At 40.3% G+C, this 16541-nt stretch overlaps 2 protein-coding genes across 2 annotated transcripts in view; both read left to right on the forward strand.

Annotated features, from left to right (window-relative positions):
- LOC109469084 (heterogeneous nuclear ribonucleoprotein R-like) overlaps positions 1 to 1385 on the forward strand; it is a 9937-nt gene extending 8552 nt beyond the window's left edge. Inside the window, 1 exon segment of the mRNA XM_019767467.1 lies at positions 5 to 1385. Within this exon segment, the coding sequence (XP_019623026.1) occupies positions 5 to 234 (230 nt within the window). The 3' untranslated portion in view covers positions 235 to 1385.
- Positions 1386 to 7581: 6196 nt separating this feature from the next.
- On the forward strand, positions 7582 to 12395 carry LOC109469292 (trypsin-2-like). Its single transcript, XM_019767797.1, has 7 exons — positions 7582 to 7716; positions 9207 to 9329; positions 9738 to 9813; positions 10065 to 10213; positions 10700 to 10819; positions 11336 to 11478; positions 12019 to 12395. The coding sequence occupies exons 1-7, from the start codon at positions 7677 to 7679 to the stop codon at positions 12181 to 12183; spliced, it is 816 nt and encodes a 271-aa protein (XP_019623356.1). The 5' UTR covers positions 7582 to 7676; the 3' UTR covers positions 12184 to 12395.
- The last annotated feature ends 4146 nt before the right edge of the window (positions 12396 to 16541 follow it).

The following is a 16541-nucleotide window of genomic DNA, read 5'->3' on the forward strand; positions in this document are numbered from 1 at the left end:
GGCCGTGGGGGTGGCACTAGGGGGGGCGCCAAGAGGAAGGCTGACGGGCAGGGAAATCAGGGGCCCGACACGAAGCGCCGTGCCAACAACCAAGGAGGAGGCCAGTGGCAGTCTGCTCCCATCGCTCAGCAGCCGCTCGCCAGTCAGGACTGGGGCGGACAGGGCTACAGTGGAGGGTCTTCCAGTGGCGGACAGGAATGGTACCAGGACTCCTACGGACAGCAGTGGAAATAGGAAGGAAAGGGTTCCTCTTCTTGGCTGGTACTTCCAAATTGGATGACACGAAATCTGATGACAGTCGGCCCTGATAACTACCTCTGTTTTGGCCATCATGGAAGATAATTATTGGAAACTGGCATCCTGTTTCCGTACCGCCCACATGACTTTATCCTCTCTCCTTTGACGAAAGTCCCCTCACGAAGATCTTTTGGAGTATACCAAGTATATCTTTCCTAGGATTACGTAGTAGTGAAAGCTTGTGCTGTGAATTTTTTGTGAATCATTCCATGTGATTGTTCTATTCTGTCTGGCTGCCTGGACACAAAACCACCAGAATTGCCTAAGGAAAGACTTTATTGGATTTAACCTTTTCGACGAGACTTCGCAGGACTTTACCTATTCTCTTACCAACAGCAGATTTCAATCCAGGCTCTTAAACCGTCAGAGGGTTTCAACTGACTAACTTTTGCTGTAAATTTGCCAAAGTGTTTGTGTCGCCTGGTCGCACTGAATTTCCAGATGCCACCGCGACGTGTGTGTTGTAGACAAACTTTTTTATTTAGGCCTATTCCTCTTGCAACCTTTTTATATCTCTAGAAAGTTAAAGTAGACTTATTCAACTGTTTGTTTTATTTGGAAAGTAGAGCAAACTGGAAAGTCAATTAGAAACAACTGTGTAGTGGATTGGCGTAATGTTTGGTAGACCGTAACCTATATATGTGTAATCATTGTATCATTTAATCCCTATCTTGAAATCATTAAATAAAGAAAGTAGCCACCCAAAACATGGTGAAAAAAAGGACAAAAAGCAAGAAACGTCTACAATTTCTTGACATTCTGTCTCGCATTTTATTGTTGGACTGAAATTCAGTCCAATATTGTCTTTTTCATTGTAGTTTATAGTATTTCAGATTGTCACCCATTGACGCAACTAGTCCTCTACTGTGGAAAATGTTCCTGAAATCGTCCTGAAACCCTGCAAACTCCAGAGAAAGTAAGCACAGCAAAATGGAGAGCTGAAAGAACAAAGCACAAAGTTCCCAAGAACACCCTCTTACCCTACACACGAAAAATAAAGTCTCACCCAATTATCACACAAAAAAAAACACTCCCAGTCCCCTTGCAAAAGTCAGAAATATACCACACATGCCCCGAGAACTAAAAAAACAAAACAAAACCCTTGCCTGACCAACTGCAGTAAAGGTAAGTTTCTGTATGTCGGTTTGAAGTATGGATGGGTGTTAGTTGTTGGTAATGTTAGCCATGTTTGGTGGGTGGTTGGGTGTTGTGGAGTGTTTGCGTGCTGTTTAACACTTGTCTGCATGTGATGGCTTTTGTGGCAGGTGGCGCTACCTGGCCGTGGGTGTCCACCCTCGCGGCAGGCGCTGCCTCGCTTCTCTGCCCAATGCTGCTCGTGTTGGACAGAACCGGGGACCCCAGGACTACAGGTGAAGTAGAGTAAGCGGTGGGGTTGGGTGACTGGAAACATGTTTCTACGTCAAAAATTGGACCTAATCAACTTGGAAATTTGCCTGCATAAAGGAGAAGTCAATTCAAATCACTTTTTTCATATCTCTCCAAAAATGGCACAAAAGATTTAGCACCTTGGATGAAATGGTGGTGGAAAGGGTTAAGGAAAAATGAGCAATAAAGAAATGTGTTTATTTCACAAGTATATAATCCCCAAGCACTGATTTCTTAAACACTGACAACATAGTTTTGTTGATCCAAAGAATCAGTTGATAAGTATGCCTCTTGCATTTCATCGTGTCTGTTTTGTTTGCCGTTCCTTTCTTGACAGTTGTGGATCTGGGACATAGGGGACTAACAAGTTCGTTGTCTGTATTATGTACTATTTCTTGTGTATTCTTTCCCAAAGCTGTGTTCTGTCTGTCTTGACTCGCATTCATGCATCAAGTAAATCTACGCATGCTGTGTTGGTATGAGTATTAAAGACCAAAAGACAGTTAATTGGGGAAAGGGGTCCAAAATTCTGTGCCTTCTCTGAAAATGTGGGAAGATGTTAATGGCAAATACAAGCACACCACATTATCAAAGTCAACTTTGGTTATTTTTGTAAAAGTTATTGTGTGGATCAGAATGAAAAGTCCACATGTTCTGTTTTGAAGAAATTTATCTACTGCAGATATCTACCGGCTTGCTTTCCATTCGTTATATGTCAGCCTTTTGCCAATGAATAAAATTGTTCCAGAGGAAAGCATTGAAGAACATTATGACAAACAACAACTTGTTGAAAGAATCCAATAATATACTACTTAAGCTGCTCTTATTAGCATTTTTTTCAATAAAATAAAATGAATATGAGACAGAAGGCCATCAAATATTCCTGAATTTTCCCCATTACACACATTTTGTCATCAAATCCCTACCCCCCCTGCAAACACTATACTTTAGCTGTTGAATTTTGCCAGCGTTTTAAAATATCTAAGTGTCGTGTTGGACCTGTTTCCAAAGTTCATTATCAACTGAAGTACAATATGAAATGCAGTTATGAAATGATCAAATCATACCAACATTTATGGAGGAATTTATGCTGGCACTCAATTCACCTTTGATGTGGGCAGAAACTGACGACAACTCTAGCAAGAGTCCACTCCACACCTTCAAACTATACCTGAAGTGATTATAACTATATCACATTCCTGAAGACGAAACCTGAGCAATGCCAGTTTACATGCCTGACTCCATGAAATGAACAAATAAATTACTTTCAAACCCTGTCCCATTATAAGGCATTAAAAGGGGAAGTCAACAGAGGACGGTGTTAATTTTATGAAAACATGTTGAGTAGAGGTGGTCAAGCTACAGGATTGCCAACGCAATGTCAGGAAAATTAAGTGCTTTAAAATTCCAAGATAAAGGTCTATTACTGGATCCAGTTACTGGCGGCACACAATGAATAAAAAACAAAGGACATTCATATAATGGCGTTGGATGACCCAAGTTAAGAGTAGACAATCAAGTTTGCATCCAATTTCTGCTGGTATCAGATATAATTGAAATGTAGAATTGAGCGTAAGAGGATACCCAAAAAAGGTCAGTGATTTGAAGACCCAGCAAGATGACTGCAAAGGAAACTATTTTTATTTATTCACATATATTTAACGAGTATCAGGCAAAGGAAACTTCCCATCCTGAGTACAGCATTTGCTGCAGAAAAATAGCCATATGATGCCTATTTACAAAAAAAGATTAATAAGACGGGTGGTCTTAATTAACTGTTGGTTTCAAAGTGCATATTTGTGCCGGGCAAAATATCAGTTAAGTCTATGGAGATCTACGGAATGAGACGTTTTATGTAGCGTAACAGCAAAGAAGTTAACCTTGCTGATTGGCCCCGACACTGGGTGTTAAAAGTGCATGCCTGTGTCTTAACACGGGTGGCCCCAGTACTGTGCATTACAGATACACAATTACATGTACATAAACAATAGCGAAACCTGTTTTGTTTTAGGCTGGGGTCAATGGGCTACACCATATTGGCTAATGACATCAGTTGGCCATTTTGAATTTAAACTGACTTTTAGACAGAACATCACAAATTGTGATGAAACAAAAGGCTATTTTCTCAATATACAAATTTAAAACCAGCAATATGGCTGGTTTTTTTTTTACATCCAAGTACGTTTGAACTGTTCACTGAATAGCCCCTATTTTGTTGCTGTTTCTCCATAAAGCGCAATAGCTGAATTATATACATTATAATGCCAGATTTATTAGTACATTCGGAACAGCAAAACCTGTTGTGTCATATCCAGGGATCTTTGTTCTGGTAACTCAAAATATGCCTAGAATTTGGAAAAAGAAAAATTGATCATCTTGTTAGGTCTGTAAAGTTGGAAATGTTCACTTTCAACAAAACCATTTTTTCATATACAATTATCAGCATTCTGCACATCAAATTTCTGAAGTAGATACAGGATTATTTGATTCAACTGATATTTTGGAATTAGGACAAGAAGTGATTTTTGTAGATAACAGTCTTTATCAGTACTTACATGTATTTTTCACCAAGTATTTTTCAAGAACATTGCATCTGCATTTACAGTCGGGGAAAAATTGACATGAGAGCTGAAACAATAGTTTTTGTCAGCAGCTGTTTTTGCATGTTGACAACTGTTGAAACTTTTGAGAACATTTTATGCATCAATTACTTCATACATGCGTTTGCATAGTTAATACTGACTGGTAGACTTGTGGTTTTTGTGGGTCAGTGTTTTGGCAGAACTTTTAAAAGTATGATTGCACAATTAACATAATTTATGCATTCGTAAGTTTATTCAAAATTTCACAGTTTATTCAAAATTTCTCATTTTTATTGACGAAACTGGAGGCAAAAGTTAAAATTCAAGAACAATCTTACCAATTGCGACTTCAATGCTGCCAGCTTCAGAAAAGTGATGAAACTTGATGAAAGTTTAAATGTATGTTCCAAGAACAAACAAAAAAACAATGTTGAGTAAAGTGCTATTCAGAGATTTTTGCCAATACTTGTAGAAAAGCTATCAGAAAATCAAAGCAAGACATAGCAAATAAGTCTTGTGTAATTCATCTTGATTTATGCACAACATTTTCCCTATGTGTCTTTGGTACCAACTAAATGAACAATCTTGACACTTGTTTTCCAAAGCACTAGTACCTGGCAATCAGTACAACATATCAGTCTGCGGGATTAAAACATGGATCCTGAAAGCATAACAACTCAAAGCAAATCTCCATTTCATGGAAAATCACTGAGGAAAATCACTACAGTTGATTCCAAGGAATTTGCAACGACTGGGACTTATATGGCAGTAATTCAAAGAATTTGCAGTTTTCCATGTTTCCAAAGTAATTTAAGTGCGAGAAGAGCAAAAGAAGCTTGCGCATTAATTTGTGCACTTTCATAAATTTCTCTATACTGCTCATGCTGCTATCAATTACACACGGAAATCAATGGCTGCTGAGAAGATGTAGCCAAAGGAAATCACATACCAACAAGTTTGCAGTTTCAACTTTGGCAGCTTGAATGGAAAGTGAGACATTTTCAAGTGAGACACCTCATTCATTGCCTCAAGATCAGAAAGGAAAGCAGTGAGCAGGAAATTTGGCGGCCCAAAATTCCAGACTTTTCGATGGGCGGAAATTTCTTGTCCCCCACTGCAGGCAGGCAGAAGAAGCAGGGGAGTATACCTGTTCCATGCTGCGAAGGAGGCTGAGTTTCCAGACTATGGAGCCTGTCCTGGAACCATCAGTGAGTGTTGCACACTCAGTAGTACTCCTTAGTTGTGTTCTAAAGCACTTGGAAAAGTATATGTTTACACAGTAGTTTGCCATTGTTTTAGAACTGGCTGTAGTGACTTCTATGTTTAACATTCATTCCAGTAATACTGTATCTGCAACAGTATGTTTTGTTTTCCTAGATTTTTAATTGAAATAGAAGTAAAGACATGCTTTTAGAGATAGTAAGTACAGGTGTACATTGCTTTGGAGCAAGAAAAAGATAGTGTGGTTAACAGTTTTTGTTTCATATGTTAATTAATTTTCAACACTGTATGGCTCAAGTCGATTGAGTGCAATTCTCACGACTGAGCCTCAGCATCATAGTCGTAACGACAGTTCAATAAAAACTTCCAAAGCTTTCCTATTGTGTATTGTGGTGTTCTTGATTCCACTGATGTTAACTACGTCATCCTAAATAGGGTTAAAAGGTACATGTATCTGAAGAAACTCATTTAAACCTGAATAAAACAACAGCTGTGCTAGCTAGGCACACACAAAACATAATTGTGCCAAACCCACAATCAAGACTAATCTTGGTGCAATAAATATAATGTCTTAACATTCCTGATGACATTTTACTGATGAAGTTTGCACCGCAAATAAAGCCCTATTGTGTATCCTGTAAACTAATAAAGTATTGGTCTGTTTCAAGAGCCAAATTGGTCTTTACAAGACATAAAAGGGGTTAGAAATACTAAGTTCTGTTTTACTTGATTAACAACATCAGTGTGTCAATACAGTAACTTGAGTAAGGTTGCACAGTCAGAAAATTGAAATTAAAAAACTATTGACCCATGAAATCTTTGTGTGGAATAAATAATTGGAAGCATAAGGTTAATGCTTAGTCCATCTCCAAGCAAATGATGTTTTGATTTTCTTTATGATGATAGAATATGGCAGGATCATGAAGGGCAAGAATCCCTCAATATCTGCTTGGAGATGGCCACAGTGTGTTACCCGCAATACTGCCCCCCTCCCCCATTGGAACTGTCTAATAGATGCAACAAAGATGAAATCTGTAAAACTCAACGGAAGGTAATTGTATTATAATGCCTAGTGTCGAGCACTTATCAAGGAAGTTATATGTGAAGATTTCTTTCTGCTGTGTTTTTCTAAACGTAAGTTAACCTGGATTGTTACAGTTAAGATGTGTACTTTGGGATAAACTATAGAAAAGCAGAGAGGGGGGGGGGCAATCTGCACACGAGATATCCCTGCTGCCAAGGGCCTAGGACGGTCACAGCTCCAGTAATCTGACGTAATAGTTCGCCAGACTGAGACAGTTTACGCCAAACCTTTGGTGCAATTCGCAACCCATTAATGCATTACGGTAACGTCACACGAAAATAAGCCATCAATACCCCATACATTGTACTTTGGCAACTGGCCAACACGAATAGCCATGTTCAAATAAATTCACTCTTTGAAGAAACGTACACGATATTACAAAGCCCTGGTTCATACTTAAGTGATCACAGAATGGCTCTACATGAGTACATTAGTAGTTCAAGTACTGTACATTAGTATACATGTAACGTTACTTTAGGACTGTACATTAGGTTCCATGTTGAAAATTGTGCATGTACGAAGTGCGCGATTCATGAACATTGCATATTGAAACAGCAGGGACAGAGTTCGTAAGGGCGCTGTCTCAAACCGTGTGATGTCGTACGTTCGCAAACTGAGGGCAATGTCGTACGATCGATGTCGTACGATCGCAAACTGAGGGCATTCTCGGGATATATAGTTGTGTATATGTCCTACGAAGTTCATTCAGATGTCTTGTTACCGAAAAGGCTAGCTTAGATCGGCAGTCGGGTCTGCAACAGCCTGCTAAGACATCAAAATGGTACGAAACCCTACGGCTACGACGAATTGCGTTGTATATATGTGTCGGATGATGCAAGGCCCTTCAATTTTGTAGTAAAACCATTGGGTGGAGGCCTCAGGCGTTTTACCATCTACGTAATTTCAATGACAACATTTGCTATGTAAAGTTGCATTGCGATAAAAAAATATGTACTTAAACAACAGAAAGCTATATTTATAGATATAAATACAAATATGGGGTTAGAGGTGAGTTCCGTACTGCTTATAACTTAAGTCGAACTGGACGAGTCTTCAGTACTAGCCACCAGTCGACTATCCAGAACAACCTGAACTTTTCCGCCAAGATGTGGACAACAGTCTTGCTTGTCTTTGCCGTTTGGGCAGGTAGGGAATTTCGTTTATTTGGTCTTTAAATTGTTCTTCAATTTGCCAAGAGGAGCAAATAATTAAACTTGTTAAACAATTCTGCGGAACTAGATATTAAAAACATTAATAGGCATGCATGTTGACATGTGCAAGATAAAAAAAGGGGGCCAAGTTGGATGTTTTAGTGTTAAGTTTTAAAGATGGCAGGCATCACGTTAGTATTGGTCGTCTAAAACTGGTTGGGTGTAGATTAATGTTTTCATTGTGTTTTTACAATCATTTCTAACGTTTATACTTGCTTGTGTCACCGTTCGTGCAATGACATTATACTATATAATGTCCTTGGTTCGTGTAAAAATAAGTGAGTACCTGAGATCCAAGAAAAAACGAGCAAACCAAGAAAGGTACTCGAACAGCAACATTTGAGGACGCATATGTTGATATCTTTGGATACAACGTAGACACATATCCGCCCCTCCATTCTCGTGATGTAGATTATATCATATCCGGTCAACTTTCCATTTTTGTCCACATTATTTGCCCAAAGCTCACATGATTGTTCAACTACCAACAGACAAATACATACTATATTTGTCAAGACGTTGAACGACGTTATAGACCTAGCAGAATTAGGACTAGTCTCATTTTTTTTTTAAATTCAGCCTTCTGTTTCATTCTCGTGATGTAGATTGTATCATATCCGGTCAACTTTCCATTTTTGTCCACATTATTTGCCCAAAGCTCACATGATTGTTCAACTACCAACAGACAAATACATACTATATTTGTCAAGACGTTGAACGACGTTATAGACCTAGCAGAATTAGGACTAGTCTCATTTTTTTTTTAAATTCAGCCTTCTGTTTCATCTTTTATTTTTGAAAAAGCGACTATCAGCATAAGACGTCCTTAAGGTTATTTTGGCGTAACGTTGATTCTATTAGACTGTGGTTCAAATATTGATGAATGTATTTAGAACGTACGAAAGACCAAGTGCTTATCGATCTATGGTTCAGCTGTTCTCGTCTGTAGATTTCTCACAGGCCGGATCAAGCAAGGACACCAGCAGACAGTCTTTCTGATTGATTGCAATTGGTAAATATAACAAGCTAATCAGAGTGACGCAGAGAATTCATTTCTAAATGTTTGCCCTAAAAGATTACGGAGCTGTGGAGAAGGATGATTCTGTTCGTGGGTTTTGGTGTTTAGAATGTGGACAGTATTAAGGAAACAGTCACTTTATTTCAAGTGTCCTTTCGGAAAATCTTAAAGAAAATTAAAAGGGCTGCTCTTCTTCGGCAGTTTAAAAGTATTTAAGAAGGGGGAGGGGGGCATGGAATGAATTTGGGAAAGGGTGGGGTAGACTAGTAGTTCAGACAGATGTAACCTTACCGGGTCGCGTCTGTGGTCTGATGACGTCAGGTACCCTCCCATCTTTGCTTTGGACCACGTAATGCACATCCAGCCAATCACGTAATGACGTACCCGTTTCCTTGACGACCGTGCAGTTTCCGACGGAAACCCGCTGTCGGGTTACCAGAACGACCCGGTTTTTCCCGAGGAGGTTCAGCGGATCATCGGCGGGAGCGCGGCTTCCCTCGGGAACTTCCCCTGGCAGGCTCGGCTCGACGGTAAGTACGCATTTTACAGTAGAAAAACGCACAGAATGTCCCCAAAACACTCTACTACCAGCCACACTCATCTGCTTGGAGACTCATGCAAAACTTATTTTTATGGATTGCACTTCAACGTATTGAGTACTAGTACAAACATGTATTTCGAACGTATTACTTATGTGATGCTACAGCTTGTTTCCGAAAGTTAGAGGATAGGCATCGATACCAGGGTAGCACGCACTCTTTTAAAAAAGTTGCAACTATAGTCTTGAAACTATATGTAGCCAGCTATAGGGCGTAAATGGCAATGTATTATAATTGTTCTTAGACAGTGGTCTAAAATCGGTACATACATTGTCAAACCTCTTTATTATAAGCAGACTTGAAAGCAATGTTGATATTTTCCCCTTGTCTGATTGCCAGGTCCCCTGCTGTGTGGAGGGACTCTGGTCCATGCGCAGTACGTGGTGACGGCGGCTCACTGCTTCTTTTATCAAGGGTTGGTTCATACCTCTTGTTTGTTTGTGGATGTGGCCGAGCTAGTAATCATAGACTCAGTTACAACTACCTTTAGATGCAGGAGGTTATCTAAATGTACTAATCTTAATGCTCCCCCAAACGTTTTGTATAAGGACTGCAACCCTGTACCAAGTAACGGCCCTGTCCTTGGTGCTGAACACGTTTCACAGTCACGGAAAGATACTTTCCCACTCCAAAGCTTTGATGCGTGTTAATGTTTGTCGATGACAGGACTGACTACACGAACCCTGGTTACTGGACCATCCGGCTGGGTGAGATCTACCCGAACTCTCACGAGTCTACGGAACAGGCCATCCCCGCCTCCAGCGTCACAGTGCACTCCGGATACAACCAGTGGGCCACTCCTGACTACGACATCGGTACGGGCACCGTCACACACTCTTATCATGAATTACAGGTTTGCGATAGCAAAGGCAAAAACCTGTATTGTTTTCGTCGGCCTCCATGGGCGCAGCCATCTTGCTTTTTGACATTTAATAGGATACTAGTATGCTGGTGCCATTTCCTTAGATTTTAGATATACTTAAAGGCCTGTACGTTTACGCTATATACTTATGTCGATATTTTACTCTGATAAATGATGATGATATATAGTTCACAAAAGAAATTAAAAGGTTTGTTCCAACACAAATTCAGTAACTCACCACTCACCACTGGTACCCTAGATTCTTAGATTCAGATTGACAAACTTTTGCATTTCACAGTTAACAAAAGATACAACAAATTGCAAAGTGATACGGCCATTTCTTGAGTTACTCTTGCAGTAACAAATGTTGCCAATTCAATCAAACATAGTACATAAAAATACAGCATGTTCTGACATGTTTTACCGGTGTCTCTCCCAGCCGTTATCCGTCTCCGCCATGCCGCTACCATTAACAACTACGTCAGTCCCCTCAGTCTGCCGAACTATGACGCACCGGACGGTACCAGCTGTGTGGTCAGTGGGTTCGGAGACACCACTGGTCAGTGCATCTTTTATTCTTTCATACATCTGGTCCGTTGGCCTGACTCTGGACTTGGCAATGATGGCTTTTTCACGTTAAAAAATGAAATACGCCAGACACTTGGAATCTTTATTCCTCTGTTAATCTATATCTATGTACATAGATATGTTACGACATTAACACAGCAATATACAACATAGAATGACTTTATAAGGCAAGCTGTATGTAAGACAATACAGAAACCCTAACATCATTGGAAAATGACAGTTTACATGTACATGTACAATGACAGCATAGCAGACATAGCTCACGTATTTTGCCGAACCAAGGAGAAAGCTTCATTTATTACACAATGATTTTTGCTATGAAACCTTTGGCAAAACAAATGTGGTTCCACGATTAGAAATAATAGATGTGATTTTTGTGTAGCGTTTGCGCAAGTTTGAAGTAATGGGTACTGTATGACTTATTTCGCTGAAATCCCGCCTAGTCCATTCCTGGTATCGGAATGATGAGAACTTTGTTCTGTCCCAGGAAACGGTAACCTGGCAAGCCGGCTGATGTACGTGTACGTGCCGGTCATGAACAGGAACACCTGTAACTACTACATGAACGGCGCCATCACCAGCCGTATGTTCTGTGCAGGCTTCTCCAACGGCGGCAAGGACAGCTGCCAGGTATGTTTGACCTAACGATTGTGTTACCATTGGAAAAAAAGGGACCCACTGGGTAGTTTAATTTAAGGGTTTATCTTTTCATTTTCGGATGTGTTCCAGTTGGATTCTTCTTGGCTGCCGGGCTCTTTTTTGCTAACCTCTACCAGGCTTCGGAGAGTAGGAATCGGCCAAATAGAGAGATAATTTGCCGCGTATTTCTAGCCGACTCCCGAAGCCTGGTAGAGGCTTCTTTTTTTGTCACGACCGGGCCCCAAGCAGAATTCTTTTGGGGCAGGCTAGACACTATAGTAACGAGCCAACTGTTTTCAGGCTGGCCAACTATAGCTGTTATAGTGTCTGTTCTCCAAAGAAATCTTGCTTGGAGATTCGGGCCCTCGGATCTTTGAAAGTGGTAGTAAAAATCAACCCGGTGACCTGCACATGGTAGCACGAGGGAAAATTTTAATCATAGCCTGTTTGCTACAATCTTGCTCTACCTACCAACCAATGAACAAGGAAGACAATGCTCCACTACTAATAACCGTTATTTTTCATCTGCAGGGTGACAGCGGAGGCCCGTTGGCGTGCCAGTTGAGCGGAACCTGGACGTTGTCGGGCGTGGTGAGCTGGGGCAACGGCTGCGCTCTGGCGGGCAACCCGGGCATCTACACCCGCGTCACCCAGTTCAGGAGCTGGCTGTCACAGCACACGGGATATGCCATATAATCACTCGGCAGCAAGAACTGCCAACTGCCCTCAGTTCTGTAAAGTTGTAGTCAACCGAGCTTGACAAGTTTTTTGTCCTCTCAGGAAAGTCCTTGGAAAGGAGAGGGCACAATAAAAGGAAGCAATGTCTTTTCATGTATGAAACGTTGGGCAACACACAATTTGCTTCGATGTTTTGTACAACACTATACAAAATAAACAGTGTCAGTCAAATGAATTGGTTGTGATGAAATTTCCGTGGGTTGTATTTTGCTTTAGTGATAACATGATTACCGTATGTGTTTTGTGCGAGTTGGACAATTGTACAACAGAAAAGGACGTCAGACAACCACAATGCACAATATTGATAGTTTACATAATTACAGTGCAATTCTCATTTATCGAAGGACGCCGGCGCTCCCATAATTGCCCCTACAAAAATAATTTTGAACGGTACGTTAATTAAGTTTGGAAAATTACGTAAAAATGTCTGTACCATTTTTCAAAAAGACGAGTACATTTGACACATCTGACCAATCTTTGATTAAAGGACGTTAATGAACACTCAAAATGTCGGTAAACCACTCTGATAAAGCGGGGTGTTCCGACGTTGTTTACCCGTACCGGGCCCTGTGCAAACACGATACCAATGTCCACCTACTCAGGTAAACGTTAGTATGATGAGATCTACATTTACATACATCAAAACGTGATTTTGAGATCAGTTGACCGCTTCCAGTTATTGCAACATTGGACTTTCAGCTAACTGATTTGCGATGGACTAGCTTAGTCTTGGTCGGAAAATTAACTTAGATAAGTAATAACTTTATTGCAAAACAATGGTATATATTGTGCAGGGTACAAGTATGGCATCTACGAACTTTCACCCGCTGCCCACAGTTCACTCAACCGGTAGTTACGTATTAACTAAAAAGCAGAACTTTCAGAGTGTCAGACTCACGTGTACGTGTACAAGACCGCCATCTTGGGGTGGGTCGTACACAGCTGAACTCGTCATGTTTTCCATCGAGTAGAGACAGAAACAGGTTCAAGTGCAGGTGAGTTCTATCATATCTATTGTTAGAGATGCATGAGATGATTTTCAATATTTGTTTATTAAAATTTTCCACCAGATACGTGGAAGGGGAGGGAGGTCAGGTGAAGTACCTTTTCTAGCACCCTCCCCAAATTACATCATTACAAAACATTGAAAAACAATATTGGAATTATACACATTATACATGCACGTAGTACATAAAGATATACATACAATAGCGCAGACCTAAGTATAACACCAGTCAGCTATGTATGAAGCATCTGCAAGCCGAAGACCATGTACATGTACATATAATTTCTGTATCAAAGTTAACTGAAACCTGTTGTTTACTGGCCCGTTTGAATTGCAAAATGCAAGACTGACTTGATGCTGCAAGATCCTAACTGGCGTTTCTAGTTTAATCCATTCAGCCACTAGGCGGGGAATATACGACATTGCAGACGTAGATGTTTTGCAGCGACTGGGAATTAGCATGTAAGACCTACTGCTCCAATTCGCAAGTTAGTCTAGTGGAGAATGATACATAGTTTTGCATCTTGCAAATTATTGGCCAGGGGCTTCACAAAAAGCATAAAGCAATCCTGTGCAAAAGCGGTAGCAGGTTGAGATACTGTAATCTGCCTTTATGGTCGGTCTCTGTTCGGTTCAGAATTCGTAAACAAAACTATAGACAGTTACGTCTCATGATACTATTATCATTGTAACCCCTTCAATTTCAAATGGCCAGACCCCAGGTACAGGCCAGGCTCAGGGTGAACCGGCGATCAGGGTCTATTATAAACTGAGGGGGGTGGGGGTGGCTATGGTATAATTTTCTTGGTTTCATGTTGGCCCCGGAGCGGAGGAACTGTCCCTGCGGTAACAGTCTGACGCACAGCTTATTGTAGCTGGGTACAAAGGTAACTAATTCTAGTTTAATCTGAAGAATATCATTTTGCAAAGTAGATTTGCAAAGCAAGCACAGATATCGTGTCAGAAATATTAATAATTTTTTTTACTTTTATATGACAGATGTCCAGAGCAACATCCTGCCATGGACGATTTTATAGGGGCTGTGAGGAGGGGAGACGTACAGACCGTGAGGAGGAGTCTTCAGGCCGGGAGGAACGTCAATAAGAAATTGGATGATGTAAATGCAGATTATGAGCGCTTTGCCAATTGGTTTTAGGATGTTGGTGTTAGCTTTCACATTTTTGCCACAATTCTTCCCGGACGAAACCGCTGATGAGCTATTACGAAATTTCAGAAACAACTCACTAATGTTATAAGCAGTTTGTATTTTAGTCCTGTGTCAGCATTAGTGTATAATTGAAGTCTATTTTTTATTCCAAATAACAGACAGATTGTGAGATAATGATAAACCTGATTGTGGTAAATGACATACATGTATCAATCATTTTATCCGATATACAATTACAAAAACCCAAGTTGGTGTGATTTTCAACAAGATTTTTCAGGAAACTACACACAAAATATACACTTCTCAAATGCATGTTCCAGAAAATGAAACTTGCTAAAAATTAAAATTCTATTTTTGCTTACCTTGAGGGCCGATTTGAGTGGTTGATGGTTGAGAAATAGTTACTTTCCTGAGAATATGATCTAATTTCCTGACTTTTAGTTTATGGGGCCCATCAGCCACGTACGGCAGGGGTTTAGTTCAGTTTAGTAGGAACTTTTCAACTGAGTCTACGAAAGTTGTTATGTACTATCTTATGCAATCTTATACTATCTTATACATACCTATATGTGACAAAGTAAGTTAAGGTTTAAAGTGACGGATAGCCATAACGGTTTTATAGCTTTTTCAAACATTATGCTCATGGCATATAATTGTCAACTTTAAAAGCAGTTACTTCTTAAACTAAAAATTCTATCTTGCCGTCCTTGAAGGCCCGCTTACATATCAACCAATGTGCAGCAGCGTTATAGTCTCTCCGCGTGTTTACACAGCTTGGTTGGACCGCACTCCACCGGGCCAGCGAGAACGGGCAGACTGGGGTAGTGGAGCTGCTGATTCAACATGGCGCTGATTTGGAGGCGAGGAACAAGGTGAGTACAGACAGTCATCTCCTGTAGTTAGGAATAAGGGACAATTATGACGGTTGAGTAATAGCTACTACTATCTCGAGAATGTTTCATGGACTTCTAATTTATGGGGCCCATTAGCCACGTACGGCAGGGGTTTAATTAAGTTTAGTAGGAACTTTTCAACTAAGTCTACGAAAGTTGTTATGTGCTATCTTATGCAATCTTATACTATCTTATACATACATTGTACCTATATGTGACAAAGTAAGTTTAGGTTTAAAGTGATAGATAGTCATCACGTTTTTATGGCTTTACATACTAGGCTCATGGCATATCATTGTCAACTGTAAAAGCAGTTACTTCTTGAAATAATATTCTATCTTGCCGTCCTTGAAGCTCCGCTTATACTAGCCAATGTGCAGCAGCGTTATACTTTCTCCGTGTGTTTACACAGGATGGCGAGACCGCACTCCATTGGGCCAGCATGTACGGGCAGACTGGGGTAGTGGAGCTGCTGATTCAACATGGCGCTGATTTGGAGGCGAGGGACAAGGTAAGTACAGACAATCATCTCCTGTAGTTAGGAATAAGGGGCAGTTGATGATCTTTGAGAAATTACCTACTACCCTAACAATATTCTCTGATTTCTTGCCTTTTTGAGCCCATCAGCTATGGCAGGGATTCGAGTTTGGCAGGAACGTTTCAAATCTATATTACATGTATGTCTCTTATGTATACACATGTGTTCATAGCGTTCTTATATAAATGTATAGGCTCTGTATATGTTCCTGTCATATCATTCTTAAACTAAAAATTCTATCTTAGAAATTCTTTAGGGTCTGTTTGAACCAACCAATGCGGAGCTTTCTGGTTTCTCCGTGTGTTTAACACAGGTTGGACAGACCGCACTCCATTGGGCCAGCGGGGCCAGGCAGACTGGGGTAGTGGAGCTTCTGATTCAACATGGCGCTGATTTGGAGGCGAGTGACAAGGTTAAAGTACAGACAATCATCTCCTGTAGTTAGGATTAAGGGACAATAAATGATGGTTGAGAGATAGCTACTATCCTGAGAATATTATCTGATTTCTTGACTTTTAAGTCATGTTAAGGCCCATTAGCAGGGGTTAGTAGGAACTTTTCAACTCAGTCTACGAAAGTTGTTATGTATCTTATGTAATGTATACATACCTATATGCATGTGAGAAAGTAACAAAGTTTAGGTTTAAAGTGATGGATAGCCATAATGTTTTTAATAAATATATTTTTTAATACTATGCTCATGGCATATGA

The sequence above is a fragment of the Branchiostoma belcheri genome, unplaced genomic scaffold (genome assembly GCF_001625305.1).
Source record: "Branchiostoma belcheri isolate BF01 breed outbred unplaced genomic scaffold, Haploidv18h27 scaffold20, whole genome shotgun sequence".
In the NCBI taxonomy this organism is placed as follows: Eukaryota; Metazoa; Chordata; class Leptocardii; order Amphioxiformes; family Branchiostomatidae; genus Branchiostoma; species Branchiostoma belcheri.